Raw genomic sequence first — 18,550 nt, forward strand, 5'->3', positions numbered from 1 at the left:
GGCCTTGCCCCACTATCACCCTGATGATTATCTCAAATATCACCATAGATATAGGTGACAGATGGAGATAGAGACCCTCATCTGAGCAATGGAATGAGCTCCCAAGGTCCAGTTGAAGAGCAGAAGGAGGGAGAAGATGAGCAAGGAAGTCAGGACTGTGAGGGGTTGATCCTCCCACTGAGACAGTGTTCCTGTTCTAATGGGAGGGAGCTCACCAAATCATGCTGGACCCGGATTGAATGAGCAGGCAATCAAACCGGACTCTCTGAACGTGGCTGACAATGGAAACTGACTGAGAAGCCATTGATAAAGGCACTGGAACTTGTTTCTACAGCATGTACTGTCTTTTTGGGTTCCTAGTCTATTTGGATGCACAGCTTTCTAGGACTGAATGTAGGGGGTGGAGTTTGGACTACCCACAGGGCAGGGTTCCCAGCCCTCTCTTAACAAGAGAGAGGGAGGGAAGAGGGTGAGTGGGGCAGCTGGAGGGGAATGGGAGGAAGGGAGGAAGTGTAAATTTGAATGGGAAACTAACTAACTAACTAAATAAGTAAATAAATAAAAAGAATCTTCACTTTGCGGGAGATGGGAACAAATGCAGTTATCCACACCCAGATATTGTGCAGAGAGTGTAAGACCTTGGAACAATCAAGCCTAAATAGGATATCTCCACCAAATCTCTCCCCTTAGAGCTTCGGGAACCTTTAGAAGAAGAGGCAGTAAGAATTGAGAGCCTGAGCAAATGGAGGACTTTGGGGAAACAAGGTCCTCTAAGGCAACATGAAGTCACAGAGGTTGAGGGAGCATGCACAGGGCTTACAGTGGTCTCTGTCAGGTCCTCTGCATAAATATTAGGGCTTGCAGCTTCGTGTTTTCATGTGATGGATGAGTCTTCAATTCAGTGGGTCTCTATGTCTTGTGTCTTCCCTTGGGCCTTTCCCCCTCATTTGTTTTGTCTAATTTGGATGTGCTAGTTTTTATTTTATCTTATACCTTATCTTATCATTATTGCTTAGAATTTTGTTAATTTTCTAAAGAGAGAAGGAAAGGGAGAGGGGCTAGATGGTAGGTAATTTGGTAAGGAATTTGGAGCAGTAGATGGAGAGGGAAATTGTAATCAGGATTATTTACTAAAAAAAAAAAAACCTGTTGGGTGGTAGTGGTTCACAGCATGGCAGAATCTGGCAGATCACTATGAGCTGTAGGCCAGTCATGTGAAAAAATAAAAAAAAAAAGAAAAAAAAATATCTATTTTTTAAAAAATTAAAAAAATAAAAATGTTCATTGTCCATTTGTTCAGGGTAGTGGATGAGCTCTAACACTTAGAAGAGCTATAAGAGCTAGATAGAATAGATCGATTTAACAGTAGCTGTTTTATTTGATTTTAAAAGCACACAAATGTACAAAAGGATAATACTATTATCTTTAAGTTAACAATATTATGGTGAAGTTCATTTTCATGTTTTATTGACTTTTCAATCTCGTTATGACTGTATGATTTTTAAAAAATAAATCAATGCTCCAAGTTTAATATATTCATTACCATACAACTTATGTGTCTCTTGGATATGCAGTTTGTATATAGTAAAAATAGGAACAATCTAAAAATAAAATGTAAACAAGGTACTACTTATACATAAATTAGTAGAGAAAAAAATGTTAATCTTCTTAAAATAGTATCCTATATTTTTAAACTCTCTGAAAATTTAGTATATATTCTGCAGTGAATATTGTCAGTGATGACCACTTATGAGGGTGAAGTTTTCTTATAAACAAACATTTATGTTTGTCACAGTGTACTTAAATCACTTTTCTCATTCCCTGCCTTCATGACTTCTCTGAGGTGCCGGTCTTCTTTATGTTCAATATGAACAATTATGATAAGTTTTAAAGGGCTGTACTTAATACCATCATTGCATAAAAATTTTGTGTCTCTGTGAAATAACATATTGGTAAATAGGTGATATATAGACACCAATCTATTAGAAAACATCTAATAATCTTTGATTATGATAATATACTAATACATATTCACATTACATACAGAAAATAGTTTTTCAGAGACATTATTATATGTCTTTATTTGTTAATAATTTTCATGGGAAATCATCAGTTGCAATTATGCTTTCCAATAAGCAAAAGTGCTTTGATTCTGACAGCTAGTGAGAAGTTGTGCAAGGAACATGATAATGTTTTGTGCCTCTGCATTACTTAAGCTGAGCATAAGCACTGGATGATTATTACTGAAAAGAGCTTTGAGTATTTTAATCTAATTTTGTATGATAAATGTATTCCAAGATTGAATAATTTATGATTGTGAGAACAAATACCATTTCAATATATTATAGAGTAAATTCAGATGGAATTCTTGCAGGAAATATCATTCCTTTAACAACATCTAAACCTAAAGAATGCAAGGCAAAAGAAGCAACTTCATCATATGCAACAATCCCTTCATTTCCCAAATATTCAGTGGTGGGAGAGAATGTTCTGGGAGATCTTTAATAATTTTAAAACAAATTGTTTTCTGAATGTTTACAAAATGATTACATTTATTGGATTACTGAGTACTTCAGTGTAACACAAGTTTATTTTTCATTTCAGTAGATTAGAGAATGCATAACAGAGAAGATGGGATTTAGTGGTCCCTTTTCTGTCATATATATATATATATATATATATATATATATGTACATATATGGCTCCCTCTCTCTCTATTTACATATATTAATACACACACATTTTTATACATATCAACATTTCTCCATTTCTGTATATATTGCAGACAGTTATAAAGGTACAGTCTGTTTCATAGAAAAATTATAATTTTCAAAATTTTTCTTTATATTATCCGTTAAATATCATAAAATTGAATGCACTTCATTATCTACAATCTATCCTTTTCCAGTATACTTGGCTTTAAAAAATATTGTATATTTAGGCAAAAGAGCTTAAATGAAAGAACTCCTTTATTTCTCACCTACAGTCCAATTTACAAATATATTTAAGGAAGGACATGATTCTATATATCAAATGGAAATTTGTCATATCTTCATTGCTATGCATAGAGCCTGTGTTGTCCTTAAGATATTGGGTTACTAAGTCACTGTGGCCCTTTAGCCAATTTTTCACTGAAATATGATCTGAAGAGGGTTATTTCACCTGCAGTTAGATCTTTAAGATGAGTGAGCAATCTCTTCTAAGCCTTTCCCTTTTAACATAGAGTAAAATGTTGAAGCTTACTCGTGTGAGTACCAGAGTGTCTGCACCATGGACATAAACTATGAGAAAGGAATAGCAACATGGTAGTAGACAATTGAGATTTCAGATTTAAAAGAGAATTACTTTTTTCTTTTTATTTATTTATTTATTTATTTATTTACTTATTAAAAAAATGTCCACCTCCTCCCCACTTCCCATTTCCCCCCCCTCTCCCCCCACTTCCCCTCCCCCTCTCTCTCCAGTCCTAAGAGCAGTCAGGGTTCCCTGCCCCATGGGAAGTCCAAGGTCCTCACCCTTCCATCCAGGTCTAGGAAGGTGAGCTTCCAAACAGACTAGACTCCCACAAAGCCAATCTCAACTTATAAACTAATTATCTTGAAATTCCCTATGTTCATTTCTATGTTGATTAAGGCTCATGAATGTATACTTAGAAAAATCACTAATTCTGTTTAGGACTAGGTGGTGTTTTCTCAATACAGTCCAATAGGTTGAAGCGACCTATAAGTAAGTCAGAATGTGCCACTCTTATCAGACGAATTCTAAAATCAAGGAACTGTCTCACGTTGTCGCTGATGTATGTGGTCCAATTTCACCCAGAATTATCAGAACATTTACATTTCCTACATATTTAGGGTTATAGGAAGTATACCAGCAATAACTCTACATTGTTTTAAAATGGTGTTTTAAGACAAAGAAGCCCACAACCCATCTTTGATAGGTAGTATAACAAATAAGACATTGATTAAATTGATCAAAGGACAATTTCTAAAGTGAATGCTAATCTTTGCTGCCTAGTAAATGAAAAGCCTCTGTCCCAGTCATTATTTTTAAAATGACCTCATTAGAAGTATGCAGCATACTTAAGTATCATGTAGAAATGTTGAGGCTTTAAGCTGATGGAAAGATAGAATCATGTAAAATGAAATTAAAAAGTGTTAATATGCTAGAGAGGGAGATGGAGAGGAAAGAAGAAAGAATGGGGGAAATAAGGGATGGAGGGAGAGTGAGGGAGAGGAAAGGAAGTAATGAAGTTAGTTCTGGGAGACATATTTGCTCTTCTCTAGTGCCCTTGTGGCTCACCTTTCCACATAGTCCAGGAGCCGGGAACAGTGGTTTGAGGCAGGAGCATCATGACCACCCACTGCATAGAGGAAACCATCACAGGTGGCCACTCCAACACCCCCTCTCCTCTTACACATCGGTGCACACATGCTCCATTTGTTTGTATGAGGATCATAATATTCCATTGAACTCAAACAAGAACTTCCATCTCGACCCCCAACAGAATACAACCTGAAAGCACAAATTAGAAAAAAAGTTAACCTTATAGTTTGAATGTCAAAATGTAAAACTTATAATTAAAAACAAATTGCACAATGCAAAATGCATATCTTAAAGAAGAAAGTTCTACAAATGATTTTATATATATACATATATATAATTCCATATATATGGAATTCTTGGTATTGTAACATTCAGTATTCTAATATTAGAAATTAGTTTTCTAATCTTAAATTCTATAAACTTTTATTAGTTTGCATATAATATAAATCGTTGAACAGGAATTATACATTAATTTGAATTAATACTTGGTAATATTTAATAAATGTTTAAAATGTAGAAAAATTTATAAGAAAGATGACCATAGTTAGAGGACTGTGGTTATCTTATTTACAATCAGCAACCTTGCATGCCACATGCACAGATACCAAATGGCACTGCTGCAGTTTAGAACACTAACCGTAAAACACGCTAATGCATGTTGTCATAACAAACATCTTTCTTAGTGTATTTTATGTAGTTTAATCCAACTTCACAGGAAACTCTTGATACTGGCTTGAATGGATAATTCTGAATTTTACACTCATTTTTTTGTATATGATAGTAACCATCAAAAATAAGTTCTACATCACTGGTGAGAATAAATGTTTTAAAAATACAGTGTCAAACCCTCGAAGAACACTTCTTCTTTACCTTATGGTAATTCATAGAGACTTCACTCTATGAGAAAATTTTGGCCTACATTTATTTAATCCGTTAATATTTTGCATGTACTATACACTATCATGTCTGTCTGTCTGTCTGTCTGTCTGTCTTTCTATTTATCTATCTAATACATATATTTGTACATTGGTGAAAAAGTTTTTTAAAAAAATCCTGCATTTTGTTCATAATTAATAAGTAAAGCAGACATATAGATATGTTTATTGAAGTCTCTATGTGCTACAATTCAGAATCGGTAACAAGAAAGCATTGATGAATATATGGATTATGTTTACAATTTTATGTAAGCAAGTAGGCTACATATCAATAATAAAATAATTTCATAAAAAGAAATATCATAATAATAATTAAAGTTGAGGCTAGGGGTCTCTGGAGGACGAAGAATTTTGAAACTGACTAAATAGTGATCAGAGTTTTAGGAGCAGGAAAAACATCAAAGTGGGCAGAGTAGAAATTGATGCTGTTGTGAACTCGAGTTAATCAGGGTGAGCAAAAACTGCAGGCCATGTAGTCATTAATTCTTATGGAAGTCTTGTGGACAAGTCTCATAGTGAAAACATCAAGAAAAGGAAGAATTTTATTTATCTTTTAATACTGTTATTAAATTGATCCTAAATTTAACTATTATCCTTCACCTGCTTGTAAACTTGTACAATTAATTCTCCATTATTCAGTTTCAAAAGAGATGCACAAAATCAATGGACCACATGGATATTATAGTTTGGAGACTTCAAACTTTCTGGTCCATGCTCTAGAATTCTTTAACAATTACGCAATATGGTGCTTAAGCTGATTTCAAACCATGGGTACATTCTTTTACAAAGCCGTTGCAGTTTCTCATTCTGCATGACATACTAAAATATGGTGGGTGGCTTCAGTGTTCTCTGTGTGACTGCCATGCAGCCTTGCATGATCATTCAAAAGTTGTCTGCTCACCCTCTATCTTTATATATAATGAAACTCAGAAACAGCAGCATCTTCCTCAGACAGCATTGAGGAGTTTAGCTTGCAGAATCACCCAGAAATACAACAGCTATCCTTAGTACTCCATGAAATTCGATATCATTTTTTCCTTTTCTTTCTTTCTTAAAATAATTTTTTTCATTATACATTACAATTCGAGTTCCCACTCCCTCTCCTCCTCCCATGCTCTCCACTTACCCCTTCACCCCATCACCATCCACTCCATAGAAATGCCAAGGTCCTCCCTACTATATTTAAGCTTAGCAAGGTATCCATTCAAAGAGAATAGGTTCCGCAAAAGCCAGTATAAGTAGTAGGGATAAATCCCGTGCCACTGCCAGTGGCCCCTCAGTCTGCCCCAGCCATTAGGGACTAGTTTGTACTATTGCTTGTTCCTTCCCTATCCATCTGTAGTTGGTGAGCTCCCATTAACTCATGTAGACTGTTTCAGTGGGTGTACCCATCATGGACTTGACCTCTTTGCTCATATTCTCATTCCTCCCACTCTTTAACTGGACTTTGGGAGCTCAGTTCAGTTCTCCGATGCGGATCTCTGCCTTGTTTCCATCAGTTGTTGGATGAAGGTTCTTTGGTGATATTTAAGATAATCATCAGTCTGAGTACAGAGCAAGGCCTTTGTTCTACTCTATTGCTTAGAGTGTTAGCTGGGTTAATCCTTATTGATTCCAGAGAATTTCTCTAGAGCCAGATTTCTTGCTAGCCCCATAATGTCTTGCTCAGTCAAGATACCACATTTTTTGTTCTCATTTCCTTCCTTCATCTTGATTATTCTGTACCCTCAAATTCTCCTCTCCCCTCCAATTCAACCCTCCTCTTCCCTTTCCACCCTCCCTTCTCTCCCCACCTCCTTGATCCAAATTTTGTCAGGTGATAGTGTCTATTTTGACTTTCTAGATGGATTTATTTATGTTTTTCTTAAGGTTCAGCTTGTTACTTAGATTCTCATGAACTATAGGCTCAATATCCTTTATTTATAGTTAGCATGCACTTTTGAGTGAATACATATCATATTCATTTTTGGGGTCCAGGTTATCTCACTCAGGGTGGTATTTTTTAGTTTCATCCACTTGCACGTAAATTTCAAGATGTCATTGTTTTAGACTACTGAGTAGTACTCTAATGTGTAAATATTCCACATTTTCCTTATCCATTCTTCAGTTGAGGGGCATCTAGGTTATTTCAAGATTCTGGCTATTACAAATTATGCTGCCATGAACATAGTTGTTTTTGTAGTATGATTTTGCATTCCCGCCAGCAATGAATGAGTGTTCTCCTTACTCCACATCCTCTCCAGTAGAAGCTATCAATAATGTTTTTGATCTTAGTCATTCTGACTGGCGTAAAATGGTATCTTAGCATTGTTTTGATTTGCATTTCCTTGATATGTAAAGAATTTGAACATTTTTTAAGTGGCTTTTGGCCATTTGAGATTCTTCTGTTGAGAATTCTCTGTTTAGTTCTGGACCCCATTTTAATTGGATTATTTGGAATTTTGATATCTAATTTCTTCAGTTCTTTACCTACTTTGGAGATCAGTTTTGTCTGATTTGGGATTGATGAAGATCTTTTCTTTTTCATTGAAGTTGAACATCTAATTCAAAGAAGTATGTTATCATCCTTAAACCTTGCCAAAATGTAATGTATTCATATACATTACATTAACACTATATAAATCAAATATCTAAACCTAACCAAGTATTATTAATAAGTGATAATTAATTATATTAATTATGATTATAATTAATTATATTAATAAGTGATAGTAAAACAATTCTGTTCAATATTACATCAGATTTATCTTTGTCTTTATTTTAGTTTAGTTTTGAAAATGATAATTGATACACACACATATAATGCACATGTTACAATGTATAGAAGAAACAAATGATACTGTGCACCTACTAGAGCTAAATAATAATACCTAACATCATCATGCTAATAAATGGATGATCAGGATTTGAACTATTTTCAACCTCAAAACACACACACACACACACACACACACACACACACACACACACACACACACAGAGAGAGAGAGAGAGAAACAGAGAGAGAATTAAAATAATTGATGACAATCTTGAAAAGTTTCCCAAAACCTGAAGAAATACTTCCACATCTGACTTAAGAGGCCATTCATAACCGTAATATGAAAGACAAAAATAGACAAACCATATTTGATAAATTAGAGGCTAAGTCCTCTAAGAATATATATTTAAAGATCCAGAAAGCAGTATCATACTGAATTCACCACCACATTAAATGGGCAGAGAGGACTTTATAACCAGTTTGGAAAGCGGGGTCAATATATGAACAGCAATTACTGCCAATTAATATGCATTTCCCAGAATAAGAGATAAAAATCACATATCTCAAGCATAAATAATAGCATTTCAAATGATGCATCAGACATTCACAATGAAACCCTCCAATAATTAGTTTTTCAAATAAATTAATTAAAATAATAAATCATTATACCATATCACAAATCAGATTTTTAAATGAATAATCTATTCATATAGGAAGAATGAGTGACATAAATATTTCACATTTTTCTTGAAGAATATAAGAACATGTTTCTATAAATCAAACATCAGTATAAAGTTAAATATTGAGTCTATTGACATACTTTTCAATAATAGTAGTAATAATGAATTTTAGAAAATACACTATATAACACAAAAGAAATATAAAAATTGGCGATTTAGAATTCATTTAAAGAGATAGCAATGTATTTGTTTACAGTTCCACAAATATATTAAGAAAACTGTATTTCTCCAATGGAAAAAGAAATCTAAATGAGTACTTTGTGATCATACCTAGTCAACTAAACCTGTTCACACTCTACTTATTTCTACACAAAGAGCTAAAATGTAGAAGTAAAATGTAAAAGTTTAGTCAACCAAACCTATTAACAATCTACTTATTTCTACACAAAGAACTAAAATGTAAATAAAACAATAATATTATATTTATCACTAAGAGTACAATAACAAAACATAGAATAACCGACTTGAGTTGCTAGAATAAAGTTGCCTTGTGCACGCAGACTTTCATGAACAATTAGTCATGTGTATCCTCAGATGCCTCTCTTCATCTAATTAATCATGGTTTAGTCTCACAGCTTGCATTCAGCAAGTGGATAAATTAGATGTGGGGACTCTGAAGAGCAAAGAAGATTCCAACACTGAGGTAAATGATCTGAAAATGTATGAAGTGACAGCTGACAGCATCACAGCAAGAAAGGAAACATGACATTTCAAGTCAGCATTGAAAGCTGAGTAAAATCTGCAGAATGAAAAAATGCAAGCACAGCATTACCTGTAAGGAAATCATATGTGGAGATGTGTGTGATGGAAGGCAACAGCAGGTGATGTATAAAAAGTGACAGGTGCTTGAGAGGATGGGAAGGAGTGATGCAAGTGGATGAAAGAGGTGTGGTAGCCAAGATATGAAGTTGTGATTTCATTCTCAATCTCCAAGAAAAAATAAATTACCAAAGTAGCACCCTTAAGAAATCATCAGGCTTTATCTTCTGCTTGATATGAATATTGAGCAACAAATATCTTGCATCGGATATTGCAAATCCTTGCAATATATCTTGCAAATATCCCTGTTGTCATAGGATACAGACATATACTTGATTTTCATAAAGGGTCATGCCTTGCTGAGAATAACAAGAATCCAACTTTTTCCATTGTTTTATATTTCTTCTATGTTTAATTAGCATAAGGTTCATTTGGCATAATGTTTTGAGACAAAATTTCTTTGCCTTCATATGTAGCTAATATGTGCCCACTAAAGACAGTACTACTGATTTTATATCATCACATATACTTTAGGAAATCTATCTATCTATCTATCTATCATCTATCTATCTATCTATCTATCTATCTATCTATCTATCTATCTATCATCTATCATCTATCTATCTTTCTTTACATCTGGGAATATAAATATATATGTATATATATAATATAAACATATATATTATTCTGGGAAATAAGTTCTGTATTTTCAAGTTATATATTCAAAGTTTACAGTATGGTATTATAATGCTGAGACACAGGCTACCTTTATTCATTTATTTACTCTGCAGTTTTGAGATGCAGTTCTGGTCTGATACTATGTGATTAACTGGTATTGAACTCACAGCAGTTCTATTTCAGCTTCCTAGTGTCCTGTGTGCTGGTGTTAACGTAAGGCAACAGAAAGCGTAGTTCTGGTTTCCACTCTTAACTATACCACCTCTGTGTTAAAAGAATGAGATTTAACCTTCCTTCTAATCTGCCACTTTTCAGAAGCTGGCAGAAAACCAACACCCCAGGTTTTTTAAGACAAACAATACAAATCCAGCCACACTGTAAGTTTCTTGTTAACATTCATTCATTTTCCAATGATGGCATAGAAAGACTGAGGACAAAACTCATAATCTTTGAGTTTGCTTCACACCATGAGCTAGCTGTCTTGAATTTAGGCAATGTTAATCTTTTAAAAGGGAGCTTCATGTGACCTGTTTATTGATATTAAAGGGAAAAATATATTAATTTTAGGAATAAATATGCTTTCTACACTAAAGTACCTTCCTTACAGGCTTCTTGTTTTTACCAAGGATAAATAGGGTGCTTGTAAACATTATTTCTTGTTCAAAAATATACCTATTCATTCTTAATGTCCAGAGAATATTGCCTAGTTATCCTGTGATCCAAGGAGGTTCCAAGTTAGAGAGCAGGATTGAAGAAGTAGAAGAAGAGAAGATGAGTGGAATGCAAACTGTATTTATAATTCCATTGTGTTATACTGCTTACTACTGCTGCGCATTTACCCAAGTACAGGGACATGAACATTCTTAACTGCTAAGATTTTAGAAGATACTTATTATGTCAGATGGTCATATCCACAGCTAAAAATCTTACCTTGGATGTCACATAAAAATGAATAATTGGTTTCACCATGCAGGGTAGCACATGGTACTTTACAAAAGGAAGTCCTGATACAAAAAGTAACACAGGACACCCAAAAGCATAAATTGTCATCAGGATGTGTTTTGAATTTCATACTACTCATCTAAGTCAATTTTTCATTTCTCTGCATCTAGGAAAGACATGCTTCTCTATGCTTTGTGTCCTTTTTACCTTATGTAGATAGCTACTTCTACTATGCCTTAAGAACAAAGTCAAGTGCTTTTTAACACCAAGAAGTCTTCCCAAATTACACATTTTCTTGGTCTTAAAGTGTAACTTTCTTAATAATTTGCATCCAAAGTACAGTTCCTTATCATTTTCCATAGTTAAATAAAAGTTATGTGATTCTAATATAATTTTCAAGATATTTCAAGGTTTGACCCAAATAGATTGAAATTATTAGCATATATATTAAATTATTAAAAAGCATTTAGGTAACCCAGCTTTATAGGTACTTTCAGCGATAAGTTGTAGGATAAGTACTCTCAAGCAGCTCTCTAGATCTAATTTGTTCCCTTGTTTTTTAATACATGCAAAATCCTTTAACCTGATCCAAAGACTATCTGTAGACACGAGGGTAGAATGCTCTTGCTTGATCTTCTCAGTGACCTCCCTCATGTGAACTGCTTATTTCAGGAATACTCCCTAAACTCCCAGACAGATGGATGGCTGATTTTATTCCTGCTTACTAAGAAATCTTGATGCGGGTTGCAAAGTCAGCCTTAGAGATTTGCTGTGTCTCCCACACAGGACTGAAGAACATGATGTCTGCTAAAAGCTCACGGGGCTCATGTAACTTAACTTCTTAGGGTGTGTTCATTTTATAATCTGATATTTTTAATATAAAAACAGCTTAAGTATATTTATCACAATATGTTATTATAAGATTATGTCATGGATTCAGTATTATATTGCATTTGTTCTGTCTGAACATATCTGTTTTAAACACTAAGGATTTTTTTATTTTAGCACAAAAATAGTAGAATAAATAATCTATATTGAAGATGACTGGTTATTGATTTTTTTTTAAGATTATAAACTGATTGGCCCTTAGTTCTGCCTACTTATTAGTTCTTATAACTTTTGTTACCCCATTATCCCTATCTATGTTAGCCATATGGCTTGGTACCTTTTTCAGCTGTCAGCTCACATGTTGCTTCCTTGGTGATCTGGGCAAGAGTAACGGAGGGAGCTTCCTGCTTCCCAGAATACTCCCAGTCTCTTTGCTCCACCCCTACTTCCTGTCTGGCTTTCCCACCTATACTGCCTGCCTGGCCAATCAGCGTTTTTTTTTTATTATTAATCTGACCACATTGAACCTGATAGAAGAGAAAGTGGGAAGTAGTCTACAAGACATGGGCACAGGAGACCACTTCCTAGGTAGAACCCTAGTAGCACAGACAATAAGAGCAACAATGAATAAATGGGACCTCCTGAAACTGAGAAGCTTCTGTAAAGCAAAGGACACTGTCATTAAGACAAAAAGACTACCTTCTGACTGGGAGAAGATCTTCACCAACCCCTCATCAGACAAAGGTCTGATCTCCAAAATATAGAGAATTGTCTGTATTCTGTCAATCATGTATTTTAATAAAACGCTGGTTATTGATTTTAATGATTCCTAATCAGGATAATTGTAAACATAAATGATATAACACCTAATTTATGATAATACCTAAGTGGTATGTGAAAGCAAGAGAAAATCTTCCATTTGTAGATGGGAGTAAATGTCCCAAAGTTGCCAGAGGTGAGAGAATTCCTTGCTAGTATTCTGATGTGAAAGTTTCTATTGTAATGGTTATATTGTAAGACATGAAAATCACCTAGACATTAAGAGGGGCATCAAACCACAGAACATTTTAGGCAGTTAAAACACTTTTTAAGTTTAAGACAAGATTCTCAAATCAGAGCTACATTGTTTTGATTTAAAAGATAAAGATGACTGCAAGTATAATATAAAACAATTCCTAATAGCTTCACATAAAAGTCAATTACCAATGTACAGAAAAATGTAAAGAATTCCATTTAAAATAATATTAGTTGCTGCAGCCTTGCTCCAGAGGGCTTTGGGGACCCTAATGAATTTGTGGATTTGGGGCCAAGGTGCTGTGACAACCTGTTGTTGTTCAATTAAGTGTCCCCAGATACCTTAAGTAATCTTTATTTATACAGTGTCAAAGGTGTGCATGAATAAATTTACAGTCAGTTTTTACATTCCAAGTTTCTAAAAATGGTCACAATAATTATTATTTTGTTCCCTAACTCTACCTTTCCATCTCCCAACGTTCCCACCAGTAGCCATTAGCTTTCTGATCTATATCTCTTTCATCAGAAGCATACAAAGCTTTGCAAGCTACAAAGGAACTTTTCTAACTAGGCACACCTATGGGTAGAACAACGTCCCCAGCTGGCAACACATGCAGGTACAGCATGATGTGAAGTAAGAGACAGTTTTGTCTCTTGTGGTTAAGATTTATAGCCGGTAGGGTCTTGGTTCTCACAGTCAACTCACCAGCCAGAGCTGAACTAATCCAGTCTACATTTTGTATTACCCTATGCCCTCTGGGGGCATACTAAGTTTTTCCATTTATCCTATAAGCATCAAAACTTGAAAACGAACACTTAATACTCCAAATTGATTGTCACCTGTCATCTACCTCATGCTCTTGGGGTATTAGCATACCTATTAGGAATCAGGGAACTGTGGGTTTCTGTGATTTTACTTCATTCCTTGTTTCTTGAATGTTCCCATTAACTCTTCTTACCATCTAATTAATATCATTCCTTTAAAACTCTTATGATTGAAATCACTATTTCCAGAACATTTACATAAATATTTAAAATCAAATTTCATGGCTCTTGTGATGCGTTCAGGCCAGCAGCGTGACCAGCATAGCAGAAGCATGGAGTGTATGTAGCACACAAACTCCTGGGGTGATGCCCAGAATTATATCGTGAATTGTCCACAGGTTCTTGCCAAGTGGGTCAGGTTCTCCAGGTGCCAGGCAACAAGGAGAACTGCCCATGCTATTCTCAGGCATTGTTCACCCCAAACTGCATTTCTCATGCCAATAAATATCTAACATTAATATTTGACAAGAATAACAATGCTGGAATAAAGTGAAATCCTTAAAGATATTATAACCCGGGGAATAACACTAAATTATGTAATGAATCAGGTGAAAAAGAAATTGAATAGACATTTAATTTATGAAATGTCCAAAACTGTGACTGGACTCTATATTCATACATTATTATGAGGACTAGTTAATATTTTCTATTAACACACATAAATTAAAATATTTAAAAATAAGCTCACGAGGAAGAATAGCTCTGATACAAGATAATTATCAAAACAATATAAAATAAAATAAGTAGTCATTCAAACATTAAACCCTGTGTACTTAATTGCAAATTAATATAACAAGTGAAATAGGATATTTTACCATACAGAACACCAAATGGAAAGAACTACAAAAGGATTTCCTCTTGATACATAATAATCAAAACACTAAATGTGCAAAATAAAACAAAGATATCAAAATCTTCAAAAAAAACTATCAAGTAACATATAAAGACAGACTTATCAGAAGACCATGTAGCTTTTACAGCAATAGAAACTCTAAGAAAAATATTAAATATCATTGTTATAAAGACAGGTATAGACTTTTATTATTATTTTAGTGTATGTTCTCTTCTCCCAAAGCTTATAGTATAAATAAAATCAGATATACTGTATATAATATAGTAAAAGTCAAATTGAATATCATAGACAATTAGTAAGATTTTGATTATATACACATACATAATGTAATATCCACTTTAGTTCTGTTCACTTAATATATGAACTACCATCTATGTAAGATATCCAAAAAATAAGCCAATGTGAATAAACTGAATCGTCTCTGACATCAGTAAACATCATTATACACTTACAGAGTGATTATATTTAAAATAAACTTACTGCAAAATTCTCAAGAAAATATTGGAAGATCCCACGTCTTATTTAAACTGAAGTGTAAATATTTACTTACATGTTAAATCTTAAGGATTGTTTTGGTTGTGTTTTTGTTTGAAATTTGAGATTTATACTACATACAAGAGAAATAACATCCAAAAGAATCAATTGAGGGAAAATATGAAATACAAAGACTTCCTCTGAAGCAAAATTAAGTACTTAATATATTTTATTATATTTCTACTTGTGTATCTGTACCTTAAAATCACTTTTTATGCCTACAATTTTCTTTTATTTTGGGGGGGGGGGGAGTTGAGACAGGGTTTCTCTGTGGCCTAAGTATATTTTTAATGTCAGCAAGAATATTGTTTATTCCTAAAATAACTCTGCAAGAAGTAGCTTAAAAGTCATGATGATACAAGAATATGAATGCATTATCTGAAATCTGTTAAAATGTAAACAAATAACAAATCTATTAAAGCTAACAAAGTTGTCTTCAGATTTTAAATAAGACCATAAAATAGCTTCCATAATGTTCCAGTTTAAATAACTATCTGCAAAAAAGATCTTCATAAGAGCTCTGTGAAGAAGGGGAGATATTTCATTCTCATAGTAGCAAAGAAATAAAGATGACAAGGGTATAAAGATGTACATTTTCTGTGTCATTCCTCCCCCCTTATAAATACAGAAAACAGCATGATCAAGATACATCAGTGCTGGAAGAAGGCAGCGAGTACAGAGCTTTATCTCATATCATTTTCTGGCATGTACAAGGAATTTTGGGCAATGCAGTATTTCACAGTATCCCACCCAGTTCTAGCATGCAGATATGGCATGGGTCCCCAGTTTGGCTTCTCTGTCAGGTTAGATAACAAAGTTCTGGCCATCAGGATACCTGCAGTTTGCGGTCTTGTCCTTCCACCAGGCAAATCACAGAAATAATCCAACACAGAGAATGGAGCATTGGTCATGGGATGTTTGGTGATGATCAATACTCCTTATGCATAAGTACAATGATTGTAAAAATTTTAATTACTTCATAAAAACCCACCAGGACCTAGTTACATTTAATTTAATAATATGAACAGTGTTTATCATCAACAATGTTGATGAAAGCAACAGTTTATTAAACAGGTGTGGAAAGAGTGGGCATCCTTACTTCTTCCTGAAATTAGTAGGAATGCTTTGTATTTCTCTCCATTGACTGTGGACTTGCTGTAGTCACCTTTGTAATCTTGAGATATGTTTCTGCTACTCCTATTCTCTGCCACACTTTCATTATCAAGGGACCTTGGATATTGTCAAATACATTTTCTAATTCTAAGAGGAGGATAATATTGATTTTGTTAGAATATTGAACCATCCCTGCATCTCTGGGAGAAAGCAATGTTGATCAAGATGGATAATCTATTTGATGTTTCTTCAATTCAATTTGCAAGTTTTGTACTGACACATTTGCATCTATATTCATAAGGGATCTTCTGTCATTGAATGTGAAGAAATTTAGTCAGAGCCCAACTATACAATTTACCTTACTGAGTACTGAGTTGGTAAAGATACTTTGCAGGCTCTCAGAAGAGAAAGAGTATCATCAATGCCATATTGCCACAAAACTGTGATCTGCAAATGTACCTGTCTGCAAGATGTACTCATTCAATATCGGTACAAATATTAATGGCATATCAAACCACATTTGATTTGATTTGATGACCACCCCATAAGATAAACCCATACCCATAAGTGGACAGAAACCTAAGATTGAATAGAATATGGGTAAATATATTATTATTCTTCTTCCAAAGGAAAAGCAATAAAATTGAAGCTAATGACACAAATACATTAGAAAACTTTCCTCTCCTAGTTGGTAGAAATTAACACAGAGACATATGACTGGAAAGTGAATTCAAAGTTCCACTTCTAATCAAGGACCTGTTTGGAATTGGTTCCTGCTAACAAAAAGAAAATTAAATTTTTCCAATGGGGTGACACTATGTACATGAAAAATATTCCATGACTGGAACTAATTGTCCAACATCAAATGAATTTTTGGATTGCTTATTGTCTTCTTGTGTGATCTTTGTTATTTGGTGGTTTTTGTGTGTGTGTGTGTGTGTGTGTGTATGTCTTTTCAGTTTTTTGTTTTTATTTAGAGTTTCACTGTGGTGTGTTCTTGTTTTTTGAGAGAAAGCCCTATCATAATGGGGACAGAGGTGGGGAAGCAGTAAGATGAGTTGAGCAAAAGGAAAACATGATGAAAATATATTGTATAAATAATTTAATAAAAATTCTATTTATTTTTAGAATTACTAATTTAAGGGTGATAGAAAGACTGGTTGAAATGTGGATAATTTAAGGGTGATAGAAAGACTGGTTGAAATGTGGACAGACTGCTGCGATCATACAGGAAAAGTACAATTAACAACAAATCTTTATCAACTATTTTACTCAAAGTTTAGAAATATTCTCATAACATAAACTTAATATTCCTTGGCTATGCAGTCAATGTTGAGAAAATTTAAATTATTTTGTATGGTAAATATACATGGCTTTATTTCAAAATAATTCTTAAATACTAACACTCTGTTACTTTTTAGCCTATTAAAAATTACAGAAAAATATACTCACTTGCCATTCAGTGCTGCTACTCCAACAGTGCTTCGAGCAATCGACATACTGGCTACATAGGTCCACTGCTGACTCTGCGGATCCCACCTCTCCACCGTGTTTAGATAGCTCCAGCCATCATGACCTCCCACTGCATAAATAGGACCTTCAAGCACAGTTACTCCTAAAACATTAGAGGGGAAAATAAACAATGTGTTTGTAGTTTCCAGTATCACATTGCGCAATGAAAGGTATTGTGAATAATGTTTTTGTTTTTTTGTTTGTTTGTTTGTTTGTTTGGCGGGGGTGCTTTGTAGCTCTATTGATCACAGAATGTGAAATTTGATTTTCAATGTGTCTCTTTTCCAATTTGATATCAGGATAAAGCTGTCTTTATGAATGAGTTGGGTGGCTATTCTACCTTTAATTTGTGAAAGGGTGTTAATTTTGAGGTTTTTAGAAAGTTTAGTACCTTTGTTACCTTGTTTCTTTTGATTGATGAAATTTCATACATGAACAAATGATGAAAATTGCAGTATTTGTGGCATACAGTGTCAAATAGATATCCAGTAAATTGCTAGCCATACTGTTCCCCCTGCTATAGGATGTGGATCCTTTGTGAGACTCATGAAAATGTCAAATCTCAGTATCAGCCTCTGAGCCTCTGTTATTTAAAGGATTCAGCAGGACATAGTTGCCGGATTGAATTCTTGCTACTTTGACCTAGCATATGAATGCATGAAAGAAGTAGAAGGCAATGCTTCTTTTCCCTCCTTTACACGTGACTTAGTATATGAATGTCTTGAAGAAGTAG

At 34.1% G+C, this 18,550-nt stretch overlaps 1 protein-coding gene across 1 annotated transcript in view; it reads right to left on the bottom strand.

The window, feature by feature from the left end:
- The window catches only part of Klhl1 (kelch like family member 1), a 336,046-nt gene that overhangs the window by 19,137 nt on the left and 298,359 nt on the right, over positions 1-18,550 (bottom strand). The window contains exons 8-9 of the mRNA XM_048421935.3: positions 17,758-17,920; positions 4,303-4,515 (exon numbers count right to left, since the gene is read on the bottom strand). Coding sequence (XP_048277892.1) covers positions 4,303-4,515; positions 17,758-17,920 — 376 coding nt within the window. The remainder of the gene's footprint in view (positions 1-4,302; positions 4,516-17,757; positions 17,921-18,550) is intronic.

This window comes from Myodes glareolus, chromosome 12 (assembly GCF_982192425.1).
Source record: "Myodes glareolus chromosome 12, mMyoGla1.1, whole genome shotgun sequence".
NCBI classification, from domain to species: domain Eukaryota; kingdom Metazoa; phylum Chordata; class Mammalia; order Rodentia; family Cricetidae; genus Myodes; species Myodes glareolus.